The following is a 25687-nucleotide window of genomic DNA, read 5'->3' as shown; positions in this document are numbered from 1 at the left end:
GGGTCTGATATGTGGGGCCAGATTTAATCCTCACTTGGAATATAAAGTGAACCTGAGGCTCACTGTCAGCGGTACACAATTTAAAACACAGCAGGAGTGAGAAGAGTGTGTGCGTGTGAGAGAGAAAGGGACTGAGAAGAAAAGGAGTGACAGAATGAAAGGAGAGACTATTTGGCTGAGAGAACTCAGAAAGGATCTTCCTCTCCAATAAAAACAAATGAAGTTTGAATGTAAAAAATGAATGGCTTAAAAAGGACAACAGTACAATGTGAAATATTCAAAAGGATAGCATTCTTTGAAGCATTTAGTAAGTAGTTCATATACATATTGACAGGTTTCTAATACAGCATGTTTTCAATATCATACTTGTTTTCTTTCAGTTCAACATTTTTTTTTTTTACAAGTACAATAATAAAAAATGATAGACAACACCACGTAGGACTCACTTGTTAAGTTTATGGCAACGCTTCTTTTGAATGCATTTAGCATCTCTTGATCCATATCTTAAGTGTCATTGAGAAATGAACCTATTAAAGTACTCAGGATATACTGACTCCTCGTTCCACAGTAAAGGTGGGGACTCCCAGTCCCAGTCATTCCAAAAACCCTCTAGATTCCAAAAGGTTTTGGTAATGCTCGTTAGAATTTTGTCAGCCAAATGTGACTTTCTTTTCACGTAAAACCCCACCCATACACTGAACAAGGTCCACCACAACGTCAGCACTTGGTTTGCCTGTCAAGTGACGTCTTCTCCCAATCAACATGGTCAAAGATGGCAGGCAGGCATGCATTAGTCTCCTTCTGTCATGGTTCAATTGTTCTCTCAGCACATTATGAATATTTTGTTTGAAAAATAAGATCATGTCCATTCGATTTTCATGACTACTATCTGTACCGTAAAAACCCCAAGGATGAAAAATAAGAACACTTTTCAAAGGACCAAAAATGGACACTCAAATCCACATTTTCACACACATTCACTCTTATACATACGCACTTTGAAAGGCAACAAATGTCCATTCTCCAAGGCAATAATGTCTTTGTGGCAACTCGGCCTTGACATTCCAAATGATGTCATTCTGGCACCTCCCTCTCCAGGAATGATAAAATATCCGATGTTTGATAAATGTTAACAAAATATAAAATGGCGATAAATCTATTTCAGTAAATACTGATGCAGATACAAAATAATAATGATAACTAAAATAATGATTATGAAGATTATGATAAAATACTACATGAAGTAGATACATTGCCTCTCCTTCCCTTCCAACTATAATGTCAACTTTTCACCCCAACGCTCTCTTATAGTCCCTCTGGGTGGGTTGTTCCCAATACTCTGATTCATAACATTTGGACAAAAAAAACATGATAGATAAAATGACTAGAGCCATGATGGAAAGAAGAGTTTGAGAGTATTTCCAGAAATGCAAAGTTTGCCTAGAGAGGCTGTTTGTTTCTTCCCACCTTGGTCTTCCTTTTTAAGTCTTCCTCAGCGTTGCTTTGATCTGGTTTTATTTTTAAAGTAAGGAGTTTTTCTTTTTCTTAAATGTTTTAAACTTCATTCCTGTTCAGAAATGTTACAATCCTCTTTTTTCTCCGTCATCATAGTCCACCCGTCAAAAGACGCACGTCCCATCCTGTTTAGGGCTGTTTGCTTCACTGACAATCCTCATCGTCCAAACATACCTAGGAAAGGATACAAAAAGCAAGTGTGTATTGACACCAAGGATTACACAACCCTGTGTGTGGTGGAAACAGTGGGCATCTCCAAATATATGATGAGCAGAATACTTAAAAAAATACGTTGTGTTACCTTGAAGCTTATTATATAAACAAAAATAATAAGCAGCCATGGGCTAATAAATATTGAGCTTCATTTTTGACAGACACTTTTTTTGGTTTAACAATTTGCTAATTTGAGGATAATTTGGGGGAATATGAACACAAACAAATAGAACAGGGTTCTCAGTCTCACACCAAACAAATAGAACAGGGTGCTCAGTCTCACACCAAACAAATAGAACAGGGTGCTCAGTCTCATACCAAACAAATAGAACAGGGTGCTCAGTCTCACACCAAACAAATAGAACAGGGTGCTCAGTCTCATACCAAACAAATAGAACAGGGTGCTCAGTCTCATACCAAACAAATAGAACAGGGTGCTCAGTCTCACACCAAACAAATAGAACAGGGTGCTCAGTCTCATACCAAACAAATAGAACAGGGTGCTCAGTCTCACACCAAACAAATAGAACAGGGTGCTCAGTCTCACACCAAACAAATAGAACAGGGTGCTCAGTCTCACACCAAACAAATAGAACAGGGTTCTCAGTCTCATACCAAACAAATATTAGTCTTTTCAAATCCTTTAGAGCGTTGTAACATTCATTTCGGTGCCCTCTCACACGGGCGCACCACTGCCTTTTAAAAACGTACCGATCCTATACTCCTGTGTCTCCTCCTCCTCAGTGTCTCTCTCAGCCTCTCTCAGACTGCTCAAGGTACACAGATTTAGCTGGCTGGCTGCTCTGGGGAAACTGCAGAATATAAGAGGGGGTGGGGGAGGTGCAAAGGAGAGAAGGTAATTCAAGTGGTAATTTGTTTCTTAACTATAGTGGCAGAATTGAGTTTCTTAACTATAGTGGCAGAATTGAGTTTCTTAATAACTATAGTGGCATAATTGAGTTTCTTAATAACTATAGTGGCATAATTGAGTTTCTTAATAACTATAGTGGCAGAATTGAGTTTCTTAATAACTATAGTGGCAGAATTGAGTTTCTTAACTATAGTGGCAGAATTGAGTTTCTTAATAACTATAGTGGCAGAATTGAGTTTCTTAACTATAGTGGCAGAATTGAGTTTCTTAATAACTATAGTGGCAGAATTGAGTTTCTTAACTATAGTGGCAGAATTGAGTTTCTTAACTATAGTGGCAGAATTGAGTTTCTTAATAACTATAGTGGCAGAATTGAGTTTCTTAACTATAGTGGCAGAATTGAGTTTCTTAATAACTATAGTGGCAGAATTGAGTTTCTTAACTATAGTGGCAGAATTGAGTTTCTTAATAACTATAGTGGCAGAATTGAGTTTCTTAACTATAGTGGCAGAATTGAGTTTCTTAACTATAGTGGCAGAATTGAGTTTCTTAATAACTATAGTGGCAGAATTGAGTTTCTTAACTATAGTGGCAGAATTGAGTTTCTTAATAACTATAGTGGCAGAATTGAGTTTCTTAATAACTATAGTGGCAGAATTGAGTTTCTTAATAACTATAGTGGCAGAATTGAGTTTCTTAATAACTATAGTGGCAGAATTGAGTTTCTTAACTATAGTGGCAGAATTGAGTTTCTTAACTATAGTGGCAGAATTGAGTTTCTTAACTATAGTGGCAGAATTGAGTTTCTTAACTATAGTGGCAGAATTGAGTTTCTTAATAACTATAGTGGCAGAATTGAGTTTCTTAATAACTATAGTGGCAGATTTGAGTTTCTTAACTATAGTGGCAGAATTGAGTTTCTTAATAACTATAGTGGCAGAATTGAGTTTCTTATTAACTATAGTGGCAGAATTGAGTTTCTTAATAACTATAGTGGCAGAATTGAGTTTCTTAATAAATATAGTGGCAGAATTGAGTTTCTTAATAACTATAGTGGCAGAATTGAGTTTCTTAACTATAGTGGCAGAATTGAGTTTCTTAACTATAGTGGCAGAATTGAGTTTCTTAATAACTATAGTGGCAGAATTGAGTTTCTTAATAACTATAGTGGCAGAATTGAGTTTCTTAATAACTATAGTGGCAGAATTGAGTTTATTAATAACTATAGTGGCAGAATTGAGTTTCTTAACTATAGTGGCAGAATTGAGTTTCTTAACTATAGTGGCAGAATTGAGTTTCTTAATAACTATAGTGGCAGAATTGAGTTTCTTAACTATAGTGGCAGAATTGAGTTTCTTAACTATAGTGGCAGAATTGAGTTTCTTAATAACTATAGTGGCAGAATTGAGTTTCTTATTAACTATAGTGGCAGAATTGAGTTTCTTAATAACTATAGTGGCAGAATTGAGTTTCTTAATAACTATAGTGGCAGAATTGAGTTTCTTAATAACTATAGTGGCAGAATTGAGTTTCTTAATAACTATAGTGGCAGAATTGAGTTTCTTAATAACTATAGTGGCAGAATTGAGTTTCTTAACTATAGTGGCAGAATTGAGTTTCTTAATAACTATAGTGGCAGAATTGAGTTTCTTAATAACTATAGTGGCAGAATTGAGTTTCTTATTAACTATAGTGGCCCATGAGATAAAGGATTTTAAAATATATTAACACAATGAAGAGTCACAAATATTTGGTTTCCCTAAGAATTATATAATAACCAACCTCTCCTTTTTTACCTTGTGCTTCGGACATCGTAGTGAAAAGTTATCTTCATTCAGAGAGCAGTCTGAGGAGAGGTGAAGGAAAAGTGATACAAATGACATAACCATCAACTCAGAAAATTATAACACTCAAAATAATTGGGTACTATTGTAGTTAACGTAGGCAGTGAGAGGTAAGGTTTAGGGCACAGCATATGAGTAATGAGATTTAACATTCGGTATTAAGGAAATGTTTTTCTGCTCTTACCTGCATCCATGGCACACGGGTAGTGATATCTCAGTGTGCAGCCTTTGCTGTAACAGCCAAGGGTTGAGCCAACCATTTCACAATATGAGCAGACCTGAAGACAGACAGACAGACATAACATAGAGAATAACAGAAGACAGTGAAAAAAACAATTAAACATATAACTGTGGACGTCTGAGAACTGCTTTAGGTATATTGAGCTGAAAATAATATCTATATATAGTAACTAATATCATTACATTGTAAACTGTATAGACGTCAACAACAAAAAGATTACTCACTGTGTCTCTGGCACCATCTAGTGCCTCCTGTAGGCCATACAGTCTTCCATTGACCAGGTAAACCCCACTGGTCCAGACCATGCATGCCTCATGCACCCACAGCTCCTCTGGGTCCATAGGCATCTGAGGAAGTTGGGCCAGCTGTGCCAAAGGCCCAAGGGAGTCTAAGGTTGGGGGAGGAGGCTGGAATGGCAATGAGGCTTTGCTGTTGGATGGCACCATTCTTGGGGAATTCTCACTGGATTTCTGTCTCCTTTTAAATCTCGGGTGCGACGTCAGCTTTCTGTGTTGTGGCCTTTGTTGAGTGTCTTCTGTCTGCTGTTGCTGGCATGGTTGGTTTTGCTGACTGTAAGTGGGCTCATTCTGAAGTTCAGGTTGTTTCCTTAGATCAGTAACTGGCTTTAACTCTGGAGGCATGTCCCAATTAAGAACAGTTGTCTTGTTGGTGGTGCTTTTAGCAAGTTTGCTGGCCAGATAAAGCATCTCCCCTCCACCTGCTGGAGAGGCAGTGCCAACAGCAGTGGCAGGGGAAGTTGTACTTGTCTCTTGACTGAACATGCAATCACTATAAGTTGAGGACTTGATAATTGGCACATCTTGCAGTTCAGGGCCCTGGGTGGTCAACACATTTGAAATGGTGTCTAGATTTTGCACATTTCTACTCATCCCAGTAGTTACAAGACTCTGTCGAATCTGGGGTTGATTCTTGGGAAGCCTCGTAGCATATTCAGGAGGGTAGTAAGGTCCATAGAGATCCCCAAGGTTTTTGTAATTGGCCCATTTCTGGCACAGGCAGCAGAGAAGACGGCCAGAATGAATGGATTCAGTAATCACAGGGCCTGGTAGAAGGTACTCAGATGAAGGTAGAACCTTTCCTGCCTGGAGGGCAGAGTCTACATCCTCCAGTTCCCTCTTCTCTTTGACCCTCTCAATGTCTCCGTCTCTCCTAGGCAGTTGAGACAAAAGAGCTGAGGTCAGAAGAGCTTCAATACCACTACTGCTTGCTTTCCCTCCAACTGCTCCACGCTCTCCCTTCATCTTTTCTTCTTCACCATTCACAATTGTGCACACGGCTCCCATCTCAGCTACTTTCCTCTCCACATGTATGTATGGAGCAAAGGCACACTTGCTATTATCAGGAAAAACTCTGCTGTTTTCAAAATGTTCCCCTGCTCTTGTAGCCGCTTCCAGGTCATCTTTGGCCGCCGCTGCTGCTACTCCTCTTCTCCTCCTCCTCTGCCTGCCTCTTGATCCCACTACCTCACTCTCATCTTTCACCCCCCCTTGTTTCTGGCAGACTGATATCACTTCTGGCTCTGGCTGAGTGTCCTCACTTTCTGCATCCACTTTTACTGCTTGGGTCAAGACTGGTGGAATCTCAGGAGGAGTCATTTTCTGATCAGTTGGAGGAGTGACTGATGGGGCAGAGGCTGTAGTGCTAGGGCTTGGGGCTACCTGTGGACTAACAGTTGCAGGAGATTCAATGGGTGGGCCAGACAGAGCACTTGGGCTCGCATTCTGTGCCTGGGCCTGGGTGGCTTGAGCACGTTTTTGCTTATTCACACTTCCAACAGGCCTTCCCTTCTTCTTGCCTGATGGGAAATAGCCTTTGGGTACAGAATTGTCTGATTGTTTGGAATCTTGTGGTGACCCTGTCATTGCCAAAGATGACCTTGGAGAAGTTTGATGTGGCTGTCTTAGTAAGTGCCCTTGAGTCTGACTGTGGTGTGGTGGGGTTGTTCCATAATAGTCACTGCTACTGTAATCATCAAATCCAATCCCAGTTTCTTCAAGTTTTTGTCTCAGAAGGTTAGCAGCAGATTGTTCACCTCTTCGAGTCTCAAGTTGCTGGTAAGTATTAGTGAAATGTTGAATATCAGACAAGGCAGATGAAGAAGGTGGGGGGGAGCCCTGTACTGGACAAGGTAGTGGTGGAGGTGGGGGTAAGGGCCCTAACAAGGTGAAGTCAGCAGGTATCTCTTTATCTCTATCACCAGTACTAGATACTGCAGTCCCTAACCCAAAGTCAAAGTCTGGCTGCAAAGGTCTTGTAACAGTTCCTGTGGTGCCGCGTTTAAGAACTTGTGATGTCTGGTGAGGATCACAGGGGTATGCGGTGGGAGGTAACGGTCCAGTCTCATCAACCCCTCTGTAGGGCATAATGTCACTTAATGAGAGACTTTCATCGAGATAAGGTAAACATTCCTCTTCGTCCTGTGTGTCAGTAAACTGTGACATTTCAGTGTGAGAAAATCCAGCAAAATCATTTGAGTCAACATCGGTATGGCCGCTGTTAGTAGATTTCTTCACATTTGGTGTAATTTTCTGAACAATAGCCTCCAGTTTCAAACCTCTCCCTTTTCTTGGAGGCAGACTCTTCTTACCCTGAACAGGTGAGGAGGATTGTGAATAAGTGCTTTGTCCAGGTGTGGGACAAGGAGTATTAGGCGAACCAAGTGTAGTTATATCTGAACTGGATGAGTCATCGTCATTTTGGAGGCTGGATTCAGAGTAGGTCAAAGGTGAGTGATATGAACTAGGGGCACTCCTTTGCTGTGATACATCCTGATGCTGCCTCTTGGCTGGGATAGGGGAAATGAAAGAACGAACTCTCCTCCTCAACATTAATGGATTAGTGTCCCCAGAACCCCCAGTTTTATTTGGTCGATGGCTCTGTGGCATCACGGAATTGACATTCCCACCAATACTGGGACCAACTGTTTTCATGGAATTAGGTGTTGGATGGAGTGATTTAAAGATTTCTTCTGTAACCACTCGGGAGACAGGTGATTGAAGAATGTTAGAGAGTGGTGGAGCTGTTGGAACCAATTGGGGGGCAACAGACCCAAGAGGAGCAGCAGGAGGTGGCTGTTGACTTCTCTGGTAAGGATCCCCCTCCAACATCCCCATACTCTCTCTACCAGAGTGTGTTGACTCCCACATTTTCATGTCATAGTAAGTGTTCTGATGAGGAACTTGCTGTTTAGCAAACGGTTGGCGATTGTGCAAAATGTCAGTTGGAGACTGCATTCTTTGTCTCTGCTCTGAATGACTGAGTTTATGTCTACCTGGAGAAGTACTGGACTGCATCATATCCTTGGTGGGTCTATTAATGGTAGTTGCCCAATCAAGCCTGTCATCCAAGTCATGAGCATGGAGGTGAGTATACATTTGTAATTTGTTTGCGGATTGTGGGTTTTGTAAATGAACTTGGGGTGAGTGGTAGGGATTGTGAAAATGGGGGTTACGTGGCATCATATTGCCCTCTCTTGCATCACCAAACCTGGAACCAGGAAAGCCACTGGCATGCCCTGCAGATAAATCTACACCATGCGGGTATGACTGATGTCTTGATGGTGGAGACAGAGGGTTGGTGGTAGAGGGATAGTGAGAGGTTTGCTGCAGATGTTGAGAGGGCATGGTGGTGGTCAAATCAATCTTACCTCTTCTAAGAGGCTCTGCATTCATAACCACAGATGGGTGTAAAGCCTTTTTATGACGCTCAACATCAGTTTCCTTGGTTGTAAGACCACTATGATGGACAGCCTCTGCAGTCTCCTTTGATGCTACCTTCACTCCAACCTCTTTTTTATCTCCCATCTCCTTACTGTTCCCTAGATCATTTGTTGATGGCAGTTGGATCACAGAGGCACCAATTGGACTTTTTTCCCGCTCTCTTTCACGTTCCCCATCCCTTTCTGGTGTACTGCGGCGATTGGGACAAACATCACATATGACAGAGCGGCGCTCTTTAGATGGAGGTAAAAGGGAGGATGTCAACATTTGAGACTCAATTTGACCTATGGTTCCAACACTGCCCGCTAGCGGCTCTGTTTTCTGCAATAGGAGTTCCTGTACAGCTGAAGATGAGCTGGGCAGACCTGAAGGGGGTTTCCTGTGAGGTAACGAGTAGTCGGCTAAATTTATGTGTTTTGGTGGAGGTCCAGACAAAAACTCTGTAGACTGTGGCATATGGGTCGGGTGACGCTGCGGTGTTGACATTTTATTTTTCTCTGAAGAAGTACTGTGAGATCCCTTAGTATCTACTCCTTCAGACTTCAAGGAGGATTGAGGTGATTCTGGTACAAAATCAGATCCAGGCCCCTGGCGCTGATTTAGTTGAAGAGGCTTTCCAGGGCTGGTCATTCGGGAGGGGTGGGAAGTGACCTCTCCAACTCCAGTTTGGGTTCTCATACTTTCAGCCATGCCATAAGGATGCCTGGTTTGGTACTGTTGCCGAGTAATATTTTGAGCCTGAAGATGGGCAGTTAGTGCCTGTTCAGATCGCCCATAGCGCCGGTCTAAGTGATAACCCTGTAGAACCTCCTGCAAGAGGCTTGGAAATTGATGCTGCAGTTGAGAATTATCATCATGTCCTCTTGCTCCTGATCCTTCTCTTCTCCTCACTGATCCCTCAACTGTAGTACCCCCGACATCCTTGGTGTGTTCAGGGGCATAACTGGGCTTTGGCTGATGGAAGCCTTGATACCTTGAATTTGATCCTGTTACACTCCCTGGACTAGGTCTCCCTCGGTTCTTCAAACCCATGGCAGCACCATGTGGTGACTCTTGGTAACCATATTTTTGAGGACCTGAGGGGGGATGATTTTGAGGGACAGACCGCCCAAAGTTAGATTTCTGGGGAACTTCATGATGAGAGGAATATACACTCAAATCCATTCCTTCCTCCCCGTTATGACGACTAGACTCTCTAAAGAAGCTGTCTGAATGTTTCTCCTCTATGCAGTTGTCTTGTGCACATGTAGCTTTTTCTGGATGATTTACCTCACAACGAGTTGACACAATAACACCCACTCCACCAGCATTTGTCTGTTCCTCAATATGTTGATCTTGATTGGAGTTGTCCAAATCTCGTGTCTTACATCGTTTTCCGTCCTTCTCATCCCCCTTTTTGTTACGGAAGGAAGATCGATCCAATTTATTTTCTTTGTCCTGCCCATCTTGTCGCATGTGTCCCTCTCGGGTCTGCTCTCTCGGGTCTGCACCATGGGTGCCTTTTTCAATCATCCCTCCACTTTCATCTTTAATTCCTTCATATTTAATTTCCCTTGTTTTCCTAAGCCCATTTTTAGTATTCACATCAGTGGCACCAGGCTCAGAAACACAGTTTGCGTGGAACTGAGGAGCAGGAGAGGGAATGGAGCATGATGGAGTAGAGGAAACAGGAGGGCGAGAATGTACGCTTGGACCAGGCTCAGCAGATTGAGGAGCAGAGGAGGGAGATGACAATGAAGGTGTCCGGGTTTCAGTTGTCTTTCTTTCAGAAACATCTGATGGATTCAGAGATTGTTTTGTAGAAGATTCCGTGAACATCCTCTTCCCTTGTGAAACCTGATCACTCTTTCCAGTATGGGATTGGTTTTTACTAGAACCCATGGACATTTGACTCTGAGATGGAGGAGGATAGTAGCCAGTTGGTTCTGATCCACTGCTTGTGCCACTCATCTGCCGCATTCTAGATTTCCCCCCCTCAGAAATCTGCTCATCTCGTTCCTCTTTGGCCCTTGATGATACTCTTTCGGACACCAGAAAGGAATCTTCATCACCTCCAGCCTCCGAGCTAGCACCTTCACCACCACCTATCCCACTGCTTGAGGCAGCACTGACACTTCGACTCCTTGGTTGAGTAGAGGGAATGGCTTGTAATGCCTGCAGCATTTGACTTTGTCCATCTTTCCCCCTTCTATGTGACATTAATGTGTCAGTGAGAAGCATATGTTGCACTGTATTGGGTAAATTCGCTACCTGTGATGTCAACGCATTTAGACTGTTCAAGCCAGGATCTTGCATGAGTTTGTCAAGAGGAGAAGATGAATAGACAGACGAGGATGACCCTTCTTCATGTGATCCTTTTCCTGTACCTGCAGCCATTCTGCTTCGGTTTGAGACTAAGTGACCACCTCCAGCGCTTGTATTCAGACCAGTAGCTTTGTTACTGCCACTGCTGCCACAACTACTGATGCTGCTGTTGGAGTTGGGTGTGGGACTCAACTGAGGCAAAGTCTGCAATAACCGACCACGGCAACTACGAGGATTTGGGGGAGGAGGATGTGATGGAACATGTGGGGGACATAAAGGGTTTCCATGACCTTCTGAGACACCCATCAACGGGGAAGGTGAGGAGCTACAACTGGGAGACTGCACTGCAGAGGCAGCTGGAGAGGGGTTAGATATAGGGCTGAAGTTTTGGTTAATCTGGCCCTGTTGGGGTTGAGAGTGCATTGGCGATTTGGAGATTTCTTGACACGGTTGTTGAGGCATTCCGGGATTGGTGGATTGGTGATGTTTAGAGTATACAGAACCTGGTGGAGGGGCATGATGCTGCATTTTGAGAGAGTTGTCGTAACCTACTCCTAAATTGTGCTGAGAATTGCGGTCCTGGAGGGTGGCTTGTTTGTGGAGTGGATGAGTTTGTGGGGAGTATGAGGGGTAACTTGAAGAGTGGTAACTCTGTGTAACATTCTCCAGTGATCCAACATTGTTTGTTGTAGCTGAACTTGAAATTGAGTTTGAATTAGAGTTCATATTTGGAGAGTTGTTGACTTTAGGTTCAAATCCACCACCACTGCTGGCCCCATCATGATATCTCTGTGGTGGGGAGCTGTACATTCCTGATGACCCTGTGGATGCACTACCCTGTGGGGAGTAGTGTGAGAACTGTGGAGGCATTCTGTGTCCAGAGATGGGATAAGTCCTATGCTGCTGTCCATGTTGCAGAGCTTGATGGGCGGGGTAATTCTGTCCATGTTGGCGGTGCTGCATCTGAGGCCCTGATGCTGGCTGCATTGCAGGGTTCTGACCCATTTTGTACTGATGGGAGGGGGAAAATGCTCCAGCACCACTGCTGCCACTGCTACTACCACCTGAGCCGGCCGTCGAACCATAGTCCAAAGGATAGGGAGACATCATCCCGGAGGAGCTCGTTCCAGCTTGTCTGTACTGCTGAGGTATATGTCCATCCATATTTGAGTACCCAAAACCTGCCCCATATGCCATACCTCCTCTTCTATGTCTGTCCTTTCCGCCCATTGCAAAATAATAATCCATCGTTTCCTTTTGGTAAGGGTTGCTACTACTGCCACTGTGAATATTACCGTGTGATGATTCCCCAGCTCTGTTTCTTGCATCATAAGCAAGCATATGGCCAGCCTGACTAGGGTGGTGGTGCCCTCGATGGAGTAGGTGTCGACTGTGACTTTGAGGGTTTAGGGGTGTTTGCTGTTGCATCCCAGTGTAGTCGTCTGTCATCCTTGGGGATATCTGGGGATCTGTTGATGGTGGTTGGTAAGAGGGGCCACCTCCACCCCTACTAGTAAATCCAGGAGGAAGAGCTGGAGGTGCTGGACTGTTGGGGAAATTCTGCATGTTTTGATGAATTTTTACAAATTGTTTGAGGGAATGTTTTTTGTTCTGTAATGGCAGTTACTGTGTCAGTTGACTTCGTAGGCTTGCAGTTAAAGGATGGTGGTGAGTCCAACAAAGTCCAGCAGAGTTGAAGCAAGTGACTTTATCACAAATGTTTTATCACACTTGTAGCAGCAATCGAAGATGAAGCAAATACTGAGGCTTGAGCAGAAAATTACCAGTAATTTTCAATTAGATGCAACTAAAGAACTTCTGAAATCTGCTGATAATGTGAAGTAACTCCATTATAGGTGTAATAGTTGGAGAGTTGAGTTCAAATTACAACTAAAGATCCGTTTTTCTGTACTAAATGTAGTAGCGATTTCAAAGTTAAATGGATATGATACAGATGTTGCAGTTTGGCACTAAATGTGAATATATCAAGTGCAAGAGCGACAACAGCACTTGAAATAATAGGCAACGGCACTTTCCACTGTATAAGAGCACAGGCAAACAGAGTTAAGATAAAATTGCAGTGGGATTCAATGGTGTCCCATGTGCAAAAACTTTTCAAGAGTAACCGAGTCACTGCCTTTTAGACTGCTGGACTGCCATTGCAAAAGTAATTCAGTTCTGGCAGGAGTAGCCTATGTGAAACAATAATTCTTCCCTCGTGTAGGTTTGCATGTATTTGACTAGTACCTGTGTAGAAACATCCTTAGAAATGCTCGCCTGTACTTTCATCCAATAAATGTCTCAAACCAAAAGGGGGAAAAATCCACTGACATTTGTGTGTTCTTGTTGAGATTAATACTTTTTGAAATTCTCATTTTTTTTGTCATTCCCTTAGATTTGTTGACGTATGTAGTTGGATTGTAGAAAAGTGTTTGGAACCCAGTTTCCCCCAACTTTAGTTCTTCTTCACCAGTGTTTATCTTGGTGCTCTTCTATATCTCCAACATTGTTCTGTCTTACCTCATTTTCTTTTTCTTTCAATCATTATTCAAATTGAACGTCTCCCACACCAATGTCCAAAAGTAAGGTTTCCATTTAATCAGCTTCTTCTTGTTTTTCTTTTGCAGTTTCTCTCCAGTATTTCCATCCATGCGAGTCCATCTCTCTTCAGTTGTTTGCAGGAGCTCTGTGGAAATCTGAAAGAACAGAAAAAGAAACAAAAATAACTGTGTGTGTGCCACAACGACCACATAGCCTATACTGTACATAGGATATTACATCCAAAGATTCTGTGTGGGTTTTTGCTGACAAAGTAAGTACAGTGGGTTTGTTGTTAACCATTGCATAACCCCTTACTCTTTCTCACTGTGTTCTTTAACATATACCACATGGTCTATTTTAGTATTGTACTAACTGTAGGTCTTACTGTACAAATAGTCACGTACAGTGGGGCAAAAAAGTATTTAGTCAGCCACCAATTGTGCAAGTTCTCCCACTTAAAAAGATGAGAGGCCTGTAATTTTCATCATAGGTTCACTTCAACTATGACAGACAAAATGAGAAAAAAAACATCCAGAAAATCACATTGCAGGATTATTTATGAATTTATTTGCAAATGATGGTAGAAAATAAGTATTTGGTCAATAACAAAAGTTTATCTCAATACTTGTTATATACCCTTTGTTGGCAATGACAGAGGTCAAACGTTTTCTGTAAGTCTTCCCAAGGTTTTCACACACTGTTGCTGGTATTTTGGCCCATTCCTCAATGCAGATCTCGTCTACAGCAGTGATGATTTGGGGCTGTTGCTGGGCAACACGGACTTTCAACTCCCTCCAAAGATTTTCTATGGGGTTGAGATCTGGAGACTGGCTAGTCCACTCCAGGACCTTGAAATGCTTCTAACGAAGCCACTTCTTCGTTGCCCGGGCGGTGTGTTTGGGATCATTGTCATGCTGAATGACCCAGCCACGTTTCATCTTCAATGCCCTAGCTGATGGAAGGAGGTTTTCACTCAAAATCTCACGATACATGGCCCCATTCATTCTTTCCTTTACACGGATCAGTCGTCCTGGTCCCTTTGCAGAAAAACAGCCCCAAAGCACGATGTTTCCACACCCATGCTTCACAGTAGGTATGGTGTTCTTTGGATGCAACTCAGCATTCTTTGTCCTCCAAACACAACGAGTTGAGTTTTTACCAAAAAGTTATATTTTGGTTTCATCTGACCATATGACATTCTCCCAATCTTCTTCTGGATCATCCAAATGCTCTCTAGCAAACTTCAGACGGGCCTGGACATGTACTGGCTTAAGCAGGGGGACACGTCTGGCACTGCAGGATTTGAGTCCCTGGCGGCGTGGTGTGTTACTGATGGTAGGCTTTGTTACTTTGGTCCCAGCTCTCTGCAGGTCATTCACTAGATCCCCCCGTGTGGTTCTGGGATTTTTGCTCACCGTTCTTGTGATCATTTTGACCCCACGGGGTGAGATCTTGCGTGGAGCCCCAGATCGAGGGAGATTATCAGTGGTCTTGTATGTCTTCCATTTCCTAATAATTGCTCCCACAGTTGATTTCTTCAAACCAAGCTGCTTACCTATTGCAGATTCAGTCTTCCCAGCCTGGTGCAGGTCTACAATTTTGTTTTTTGTGTCCTTTGACAGCTCTTTGGTCTTGGCCATAGTGGAGTTTGGAGTGTGACTGTTTGAGGTTGTGGACAGGTGTCTTTTATACTGATAACAAGTTCAAACAGGTGCCATTAACACAGGTAACGAGTGGAGGACAGAGGAGCCTCTTAAAGAAGAAGTTACAGGTCTGTGAGAGCCAGAAATCTTGCTTGTTTGTAGGTGACCAAATACTTATTTTCCACCATAATTTGCAAATAAATTTATAAAAAATCCTACAATGTGATTTTCTGGATTTTTTTCTCTCATTTTGTCTGTCATAGTTGAAGTGTACCTATGATGACAATTGCAGGCCTCCCTCATCTTTTTAAGTTGGAGAACTTGCACAATTGGTGGCTGACTAAATACTTTTTTGCCCCACTGTATAATCTGCAATACAATAAATCAGGAGTCAACATGTCCAACTTCATAACATCATACTGTAATTACACTATATAATCACTTTTTGACCGCATCCTTTTTGATTTAAACCAAACTTTCCAGACATGTTTGCCCATGGAAGAAGTGGTCATAAAGTGACTTGTTGGACCTGAATGCCAAAACATTCAGGAGATAGAGGTGATCAAATTTGACCCATTTTGCATACCCCACCACACCAAGAGACATTAGGTTAGGGACGATACCAGTTTGTTAGTATCGCAGCAAGGAAAAAAAAAACACAAAGTGGATTTAACAGCCCTAATGTTGGAAACAAACATCCTTATGTTGTCATCCAGAGTCACATGTATTTATTTTCCAAGCTATAGCACACAATATTTGACATACAACAGGTTTTTAAAGGAGCGAAGAGTTTTGCAATATTGCGATACTGGTATCGTCCCGGCCCTATGAGACATCCATGTCTTTATCACTGGAAATGATCAACGGTTGAGTTTGATATCATTTTAAAAGCTTACAAACAGGGTTGGCTAACTATTTTATAATTTCTTGGAGAAAGAAAATAATTGATTTAGTTTATTTGTTGATGCTTAGACCCCACTTTACATCATCTGAAGTTTGTGTGTTGTGCCCGCCAATGGTTGAGACACAACATGCTATTGAATACAGAGTGGGTGTCATTTAAAGCATAGAAATGTTATTCATATAATGACTTATCCCTTCAGACCACTGCAATTTAACTGGTACACCGTTGAAATTAAATTTGTACTTCTAATTACCACAAAGATGGCCGCTAGTCCACCCACCGTCAAATGTCAACTTAACTGGTCATGTATATTCTATTATCTATATTTCTATGCTTTTAATAGGTTTCCTATGGAGGATTGACAGTGTTATTTAAACCAACTTATATTCCCATTCAAGTCAACATTCTCTAATGTGTGGACCTCCAACCATGTATGTGGTACCATTTGAAAGTCAAAATGTCTATTTTTTTTTATACATTTATCAGACAAAACATGACAAGAGCATGCTGCGTCTCAACAGATGGTGGGCACAATACCAAAACCTCAGATGATAATTAGATAAATCAATCAATTATTTAAAAAACTGTTTGACAACCCTGTTTGTAAGCTTTTAAATATCAAATCTCAAAACGTTTATCGTTTCCAGTGAAAGCAAAATAGGTCAACTTTGACCACATTTAAATCACATTTTATTTAACCTTTATTTACCTTTGACCACATTTATCTCTTGAATGTTTTGGCATTCAGGTCTAAAATGTCACTTCCTGAGCACTTCTACAACGGGCAAATATGTATGAAAGGTTTTGTTCAAATCAAAAGGGGTGCAGTCAAAAAGTGACTGAATTCAAATGGATTTACCCAGAGGCCTAGCAGCATGAAGTCAAAACAGTGGCACAATAATGTCAAGATCACAATGAATCCATGTAGGCCTACATGGATTGTACATGATTACAAATAATCTTATAACGCTGTGGTAAACCAGCCATGTGGTTTCTTATCACCCCACTAAATTAATAAAACAGGTAGGTATAGCTCAACGTAAATGTATTTAACGGCTTTCTAAGGCATTCAATCAACAGGGACTCTAATTATGCGGTGACGCCACATTGATGGGGTCATCATTCATGAGGGGCCAATGTAACACGTCTATTGTCTGTTTTAAATACACTGTAAAGTGCTTAATTGACCAATTGCTTGCAGCCAACTTCTGCAGTCTTTTGTAAAAGTGTCATTTGTATAGCCAAGGCCTTGAACCTTAGTCACTGTCCTAGCCATCTGGTACCCTACCCTGCAACTTAGAGACTGCTGCCCTATGTACAGTCATTGAACACTGGTCACTTTAATAATGTTAACATACTGTTTTACCCACTTTATATATACAGTGCCTTCAGAAAGTATTCACACTCTTTGACTGATTAAATTGAGATTGTGTGTCATTGGCCTACACACAACACCCCATAATGTCAAAGTAGAATTGTGTTTTTAGAGATTTTTTACAAATTAATTAAAAATGAAAAGCTGTAATGTCTTGAGTCAATAACTATTCAACCCCTTTGTTATGGCAAGCCTAATTTAGTTCTGAAGTAAACGTTTGCTTAACAAGTCACATTATGAGTTGCATGGACTCACTATGTGCAATAGTGTTTAACATATATATTTTTATGCCTACCTCATCTCTGTACCCCACACATACATTATCTGTAAGGTCCCTCAGTCTAGCAGCAAATTTCAAATACAGATTTAACCACAAAGACTGGGAGGTTTTCCAATGCCTCGCAAAGAATACAAATATTGCAAAACATGCATCCTAGTTGCAGTAAGGCACTAAAGTAAAACCACAAAAAAAAGTGTCAAAGAAATGAACTTCCTGAATACAACATGTTATGTTTGGGGCAAATCTAAAAACAACACATCACTCTTCATATTTTCAAGCATGGTGGTTAGCTGCATCATGTTGTGGGTATGCTTGTCATTGGCAAGGACTAGGGAGTTTGAGGGTATAAAAATAAACGGAATAGAGATACGCACAGGTAAAATCCTAGAAGAAAACCTGGTTCAGTCTGCTTTCCAACAGACACTGGGAGACAAATTCACCTTTCAGCAGGACAATAACCTAAAACACAAGGCCAAATATACACTGGAGTTGCTTACCAAGACAACATTGAATGTTTCTGAGTGGCCAAGTCGCAGTTTTGAGTTAAATCGGCTTGAAAATCTATGGCAAGACTTGTAAATTGCTGTAGCAATGATCAACAACCAACTTGACAGAGCTTGAAGAATTTTTTAAAGAACAATGTGCAAATATTGTACAATCCAGGTGTGCAAAGCTCTTAGAGACATACGTAGAAAGAGTCACAGCTGTAATCGCTGCCAAAGGTGGTTCTAACATGTATTGATTCAGGGGTGTGAATACTTATGTAATGGAAATAATGTATTTATTTTCAAAACATTTGAAACATTTCTAAAAACATGTTTTCACTTTGTCATCATAGGTTAGTGTGTGTAGATGGCTGTAACAACTAAATGTGGAATAAGTAACAACTAAATGTGAAATAAATCAAGGGGTATGAATACTTTCTGAAGGATCTGTACATACTATATTCTAGTCATGGCTCATCCTATATAACTACTGCTGTACACACCTTTTCTATTCATATACTGTCTTTACACATTATATATAAACAGTTGAAGTCGGAAGTTTACAAACACTTAGGTTGGAGTGATTAAAACTAGTTTCTCAACCACTCCACAAATGTCTTGTTAACAAACTATAGTTTTGGCAAGTCAGTTAGGACATCTACTTTGTGCATGACAAGTAATATTTCCAACAATTGTTTACAGACAGATTATTTAACTGTATCACAACTCCAGTGAGTCAGAAGTTAACACACACTAAGTTGACTGTGCCTTTAAACTGCTTGGAAAAATACAGAAAACTATGTCATGGCTTTAGAAGCTTCTGATAGGCTATTGACATCATTTGAGTCAATTGGAGGTGTACATGTGGATGCATTTCAAGGCCAACCTTCAAACTCAGTGCCTCTTTGCTTGACATCATGGGAAAATCAAAAGAAATCAGCCAAGACCTCAGGAAAAGAAAATGTAGACCTTCACAAGTCTGGTTCATCCTTGGGAGCCATTTCCAAATGCCTGAAGGTACCACGTTCATCTGTACAAACAATAGTACGGAAGTATAGGGACCACGCGGCCATCATACAACTCAGGAAGGAGACACATTCTGTCTCCTAGAGATGAACGCACTTTGGTGCGAAAAGTGCAAATCAATCCCAGAACAACAGCAAAAGACCTTGTGAAGATGCTGGTGGAAACAGGTACAAAAGTATCTATATTGACAGTAAAACAAGTCCTAATATTGACATAACCTGAAAGGCCGCTCAGCATGGAAGATGCCACTGCTCCAAAACCGCCGTAAAAAAGCCTAAATATGGTTTGCAACTGCACAAGGGGACAAAGATCGTACTTTTTGGAGAAATGTCCTCTGATCTGATGAAACAAAAATAGAACTGTTTGGCCATAATGACCATCGTTATGTTTGGAGGAAAAAGGGGGAGGCTTGCAAGCCGAAGAACACCATCCCAACCTTGAAGCAAGGGGGTGGCACCATCATGTTGTGGGGGTGCTTTGCTGCAGGAGGGACTGGTGCACTTCACAAAATAGATGTCATCACGAGGAAAGAAAATTATGTGGATACATTGAAGCAACATCTCAAGACATCAGTCTGGAAGTTCAAGTTTGGTCGCAAATGGGTCTTCCAAATGGACAATGACCCCAAGCATACTTCCAAAGTTAAGGACAACAAAGTCAAGGTATTGGAGTGGCCATCACAAAGCACTGACCTCAATCCTATAGAAAATGTGTGGGCAGAACTGAAAAAGCGCATGCGAGCAAGGAGGCCTAAAAACCTGACTCAGTTACACCAGCTCTGTCAGGAGGAATGGGCCAAAATTCGCACAACTTATTGTGGGAAGCTTGTGGAAGGCTATCTGAAATGTTTGACCCAAGTTAAACAATTTAAAGGCAATGTCACCAAATACTAATTGAGTGTATGTAAACTTCTGACCCACAGGGAATGTGATGAAAGATATAAAAGCTGAAATAAAGAATTCTCTCTACTATTATTCTGACATTTCACATTCTTAAAATAAAGTGATGATCCTAACTGACCCAAGACAGGGATATTTTACTCTGATTAAATGTCAGAAATGGTGAAAAACTGAGTTTAAATGTATTTGTATAAAATGTATTTGGCTAAGGTGTATTCCAACTTCAACTGTGTAATATATATATATATATATATATATAGTGCTGTGAAAAAGTATTTGCCTCCTTCCTGATTTCTTATTTTTTTTCACATTTATCACACTTATGTTTCAGATGATCAAAACAAATTTTAATATTACACAAAGATAACCCAAGTAAACACAAAATGCTGTTTTTAAGTGATAATTTTATTTCTTAAGGGAAAAAAGCTATCCAAACCTTCCTGTGACAAAGTAATTGCACCCCCTTGTTAATTAAATTAAAAATCAATTAAAAAATGTTTTAGGCAAGTCAGTTAAGAACAAATTCTTATTTTCAATGACGGCCTAGGAACAGTGGGTTAACTGCCTATTCGGGGCAGAACGACAAATTTGTACCTTGTCACCTGGGGGATTTGAACTTGCAACCTTTTGGTTACTAGTCCAACGCTCTAACCACTAGGCTACCCTGCCGCCCCAATCATGAATTAACTGTGGTTAATCACATTTTTTGGAAAGCTGAGTTCAATTTCACTAGCCACACCCAGGCCTGATTACTGCCAGACCTATTGAATCAAGACATCACTTAAATAGAACCTGTCTGACAAAGTGAAGTAGGCCAAAAGATCATGCCGCGATCCAAAGAAATTCAGGAACAGATGTGAAACAAAGTAATTGACATCTATCAGTCTGGAAAGGGTTACAAAGCCATTTCTAAAGCTTTGGGACTCCAGCGAACCACGGTGAGAGCCATTATCCACAAATGGAGAACATTTGGAACACTGGTGAACCTTCCCAGGAGTGGCCAGCCTACCAAAATTACTCCAAGAGCGTAGCGACGACTCATCCAAGAGGTCACAAAATAACCCACAACCACATCTAAAGAACTGCAGGCCTCACTTGCCTCAATTAAGGTCAGTGTTCATGACTCAACCATAAGAAAGAGACTAGGCAAAAATGTCATCCATGGCAGAGTTCCAAGGCGAAAACCACTGCTGACCAAAAATAACAAAGGCTCGTCTCACTTTTGGCAAAAAAAAAACATCTTGATGACCCCCAAGACTTTTGGGAAAATATTCTGTGGCCTGACGAGACAAAAGTTGAACTTTTTGGAAGGTGTGCGTCCCGTTACATCTGGCGTAAAAGTAACACAGCATTTCAGACAAAGAACATCATACCAACAGTCAGATATGGTGGTTGTAGTGTGATGGTCTGGGGCTGCTTTGCTGCTTCAGGACCTGGGCGACTTACTGTGATTGATGGAACCATGAATTCTGCTCTCTACCAAAAAAAATCCCGAAGGAGAATGTCCGGCCATCAGTTCGTGACCTCAAGCTGAAGCGCACTTGGGTTCTGAAGCAGGACAATGATCCAAAACACACCAGCGAGTCCACCTCTGAATGGCCTAAAAAAAAAAATGTGAAGGTTTGAGTGGCCTAGTCAAAGTCGGGCCTTGAATCCGATTGAGATGCTGTGGCGTGACCTTAAAGGTGGTCCATGCTCGAAAACCTTCCAATGTGGCTGAATTAAAACAATTCTGCAAAGAAGAGTGGGCCAAAATTCCTCCACAGCGATGTGAAAGACTCATTGCCAGTTATCGCAAACACTTGCGATTGCAAACGATTGCAGTTTGTTGCTGCTGAGTGTGGCACAAGCAGTTATTAGGTTTAGGGAGCAATTACTTATTCACATAGGGTCATGAAGGTTCGGATAGCTTTTTTCCCTTAATAAATAAAATCATCACTTAACTGCATTTTGTGTTTACTTGGGTTATCTTTGTGTAATATTTAAATTTGTTTGATGATCTGAAACATTTAAGTGTGACAAATGTGCAAAAAAATAAATCAGGAAGGGGGCAAATACTTTTTCACAGCACTGTATATGCTGGAAACGGCAGATTTTTAATGGAATATCTACATAGGCCCATTAATAGCAACCATCACCCCTGTGTTACAGTGGCACGTTGTGTTAGCTAATCAAAGTTTATCATTTTAAAAGGTTAATTGATCATTAGAAAACCCTTTGCAATTATGTTAGCACAGCTGAAAACTGTGGTTCTGATTAAAAAAGCAATAAAACTGGCCTTCTTTAGACTAGTTGAGCATCTGGAGCATCAGCATTTGTGGGATCGATTACAGACTCAATGGCCAGAAACAAAGACCATTCTTTTGGAACTCGTCTGTCTATTCTTGTTCTGAGAAATTAAGGCTATTCCATGCGAGAAATTGCCAAGAATGCAAGAAATTGCCCTTCACAGAACAGCAAAAACTGGCTCTAACCAAGAGGACAAGTACATTAGTGTCTAGTTTGAGAAACAGACGTCTCACAAGTCCTCAACTGGCAGCTTCATTAAATAGTACCCGCAAAACACAAATCTCAATAGTGAAGAGGCGACTCCGGGATGCTGGCCTTCTAGGCAGAGTTGTAAAGAAAAAGCCATATTTCAGACTGGCCAATAAAAATAAAATATTAAGATGGGCAAAATAGCACAGACACTGGACAAAGGAACTCTGGTTAGAAGACCCCTTTGTTCAGGGACACATTATTCAATTTCTGTAAGTCACATGTCTGTTGAACTTATTCAGCTTATGTCTCAGTTGTTGACTCTTGTTATGTTCATACAAATAGTTAAGTTTGCTGAAAATAAACGCATTTGACAGTGAGAGGACGTTTGGACATACCTACTCATTAAAGGTTTTTCTTTATTTTTTCTATTTTCTACATTGTAGAATAACATTGAAGACATCAAAACTATGAAATAACACATATGGAATCATGTAGTAACCATAAAAGTGTTAAGCAAGTCCAAATATTTTTTTATGAGATTCTTTAAAGTAGCCACCCTTTGCCTTGATGACAGACTTGCACACACTTGGTATTCTCTCAACCAGCTACATGAGGTAGTCACCTGGAAGGCATTTCAATTAACAGGTGTGCCTTGTTAAAAGTACAATTATGGAATTTCTTTCCTTCTTAATGCGTTTTAGCCAATCAATTGTGTTGTGACAAGGTAGGGGTTGTATACAGAAGACAGCCCTATTTGGTAAAAGTCCATATTATGGCAAGAACAGCTCAAATAAGCAAAGAGAAACAACAATCCATCATTACTTTAAGACATGAAGGTCAGTCAATACGTAACATTTCAAGAACTTTTAAAGTTTCTTCAAGTGCAGTCGCAAAAACAATCTAGTGCTATGATGAAACCGGCTCTCATGAGGACCGGAAGGAAGACCCAGAGTTACCTCTGCTGCAGAGAACTAGTTAATTTGAGTTACCAGCCTCAGAAATTGCAGCCCAAATAAATGCTTCACAGAGTTCAAGTAACCATCCCATCTAGCTTGTGCTTAGTGGAACTATGATTTGTTTTCCAACAGGACAATGACCTACACACCTCCAGGCTGTGTAAGGGCTATTTTACCAAGAAGAGTGTGATGGAGTGCTGCATCAGATGACCTGGCCTCCACAATCACTCGACCTCAACCCAATTGAGATGGTTTGGGATAAGTTGGAACCCAGAGTGAAGGAAAAGCTGCCAACAAGTGCCCAGCATATGTGGGAACTCCTACAACACAATTGGGAAAGCATTCCAGGTGAAGCTGGTTAAGAGAATGCCAAGAGTATGCAAAGCTGTCATCAAGGCAAAGGTTGGCTACTTTGAAGAATGTAAAATATATTTTGATTTGTTGAACACTTTCTTGGTTACTACATGATTCCATGTGTTATTTCATAGTTTTGATGTCCTCACTATTATTCTACAATGTAGAAAATAGTAAAAAATAAAGAAAAACCCTTGAATGAGTAGGTGTCCAAACTTTTGACTGGTACTGTATATGCATTTATATTCCATTCTCTGACATTGCTCCTTCTGATATTTCTGAATTTCTTTATTTGTGTTTTTCTGGATTTTGTGTGCATTTGTATAGATTTTTTTTTTTTTACTGCTAGGCTGGATTTCTCTGCACCTGCAAATCTGTTAATATGACCAATAATCTTTTATTTGAATGATAATTGGCAGGTTTCAATCGTGACAGTTAAATGATATCGTTACACATTTTGTCAGTTTCGTTTTCCATGTCAGTTTACTACTACATCCAGCCTAATAGGTTTGGGGTTGAATACGTTTGGACCAATATTACTCCGTTTTACTGACTGTAATTAAAATGTTGATGGTGGGGACGTGATAATAAATTAATTATGGTATAAAATGTTGTCATTAATTGAATGCTAGCTACAACATGACAGTTTATGAAGAAACAACAGCCAATTCGATTAGAGACAAATGACGCTTTTATTGACACCACAGTGCTGTCACATCAGGTGTTAAACGTAACCACTGGCCTCACGCACTGTAAACAAGTTGTCTGTAGAGTTATAGGCCAGGACAGAAGTAGGTTGATGAACCACGTCCTCTACTAAAACCAATGCCATCCATGGCACACATATTATGATGAAGCTAGCAAAAACTGTGGATTGTGAATAACATTGAATAGGACGCTAAATGTTTAATATCAGCTAGCCATTTGAGCACACACTATTTTATTTCGTTAGCTACAGACCAAACTATGCGCGAGCAGCTACAAGAATCTAGATAGTAGTTTCATGTTGACGTTAGTTGTAGCTAATATTAGCTAGCTAGCACGTTTAACGTTAGCTTAATGCATCACAATTAGTGGGTGCTGCTGAACTAGCTAGGCTATAGAACCCCATTTGCGTCATTGCAAATTGTGTTTGAGTTATTTTGCTGCAATTTAGCTACGTTAGCTATCCTGATAAAATAGATTTGTGCACAACGAACACAATTAGCTAGCTAACTAGCAATGCTATCTACCTGGTCTGTCCAATAATCATAATAGGACGAGGAGGCAAGCAGCTTACAAAAAGAGGGTGATTAGGTGCAGATGTTAGAAATACAGCAGTGGTAGGTGGGTAAGCATATATAACGCTGAATAAAGCGGATGCTGCTGAAGACACTATTCCCCCAACATGTAATTTCCTCTTACTAAACGCAGAGAAAAACAAAACAGAGACACTCTTTCAATGCATACGTTACCTGGGAACGCTTAAGGCCCCACGAAGAGTAAAAGGTTGTTTTGTGACACTCCCGCTGCTCTGGCAGGAAACCCCGGTCTTGAGTCGACTGCTCCGCCGCTTTTCCCTCAACCTCTGTCGTCTTGACAACCCCGACCAGCGGCGGTGAGTCGGGGGCCCGGTCACAATCAAATCCCGGGCCTTTCCTCCAATTTTCCCTTTCTTTTGTCCTCACCTCCACAAATTATGAGAGCACAATCGGGGTGCCTGTAGGTCCCGTAACCAGTGAGGTCCATACACCCCCTCCCCTCTTGTTCCCTCTCCTTTCCCTCTTTCACACACTGTTTAGGTGAAGCCACCTAGCTCGAGCTCAAATTAAACGCATTGCCAGTGTCACCGTACTAACTGTACAACTAATAATTATACATCTCAAGTGCCTATTTCCATGATACGTACATCGTATAAAAGCATGCATCTATCCGTAGACCTATTCGTTTGCCTGTTACTGTTTTTTTTTTTGCTACTGAAAGACCGCCTTGAAAATGCATACACTCATATTCCTGCACCCCCTCCCTCCTCTCTT

The 25687-nt window shown here is 41.1% G+C and overlaps 1 protein-coding gene across 2 annotated transcripts; it reads right to left on the bottom strand.

The window, feature by feature from the left end:
• Positions 1-265: 265 nt before the first annotated feature.
• Positions 266-25687, bottom strand: tcf20 (transcription factor 20). Of its 2 annotated transcripts, none has more exons than XM_021558077.3 (6): positions 25127-25687; positions 4909-13424; positions 4628-4721; positions 4382-4445; positions 2440-2540; positions 266-1689 (listed from the first exon to the last, which is right to left on the bottom strand). In XM_021558077.3, exons 2-6 carry the CDS (start codon positions 12292-12294, stop codon positions 1673-1675), a joined length of 7662 nt encoding a protein of 2553 aa, XP_021413752.3. In that variant the 5' UTR covers positions 12295-13424; positions 25127-25687; the 3' UTR covers positions 266-1672. The 2 variants fall into 2 exon arrangements, with proteins under 2 accessions (XP_021413752.3, XP_021413753.3); XM_021558078.3 differs by having other exon boundaries at positions 4396-4445.

This window comes from Oncorhynchus mykiss, chromosome 13, assembly GCF_057628025.1.
Source record: "Oncorhynchus mykiss isolate SJ-2025 chromosome 13, ASM5762802v1, whole genome shotgun sequence".
In the NCBI taxonomy this organism is placed as follows: domain Eukaryota; kingdom Metazoa; phylum Chordata; class Actinopteri; order Salmoniformes; family Salmonidae; genus Oncorhynchus; species Oncorhynchus mykiss.
The sequence above is the reverse complement of the archived record's forward strand: the minus strand, read 5'-3'. Positions and strand labels throughout refer to the sequence as shown.

Coding starts and splice junctions, on each gene's coding strand:
- tcf20 (XM_021558077.3), bottom strand. CDS start 12,294: ATGCAGAATTTCCCCAACAGTCCAGCACCTCCAGCTCTTCCTCCTGGA. Junction 4,446..4,627: donor CCCGTGTGCCATGGATGCAG/GTAAGAGCAGAA, acceptor ACCTCTCCTCAG/ACTGCTCTCTGAATGAAGAT. Junction 2,541..4,381: donor CACAAGGTAAAAAAGGAGAG/GTTGGTTATTAT, acceptor TATATTCTGCAG/TTTCCCCAGAGCAGCCAGCC.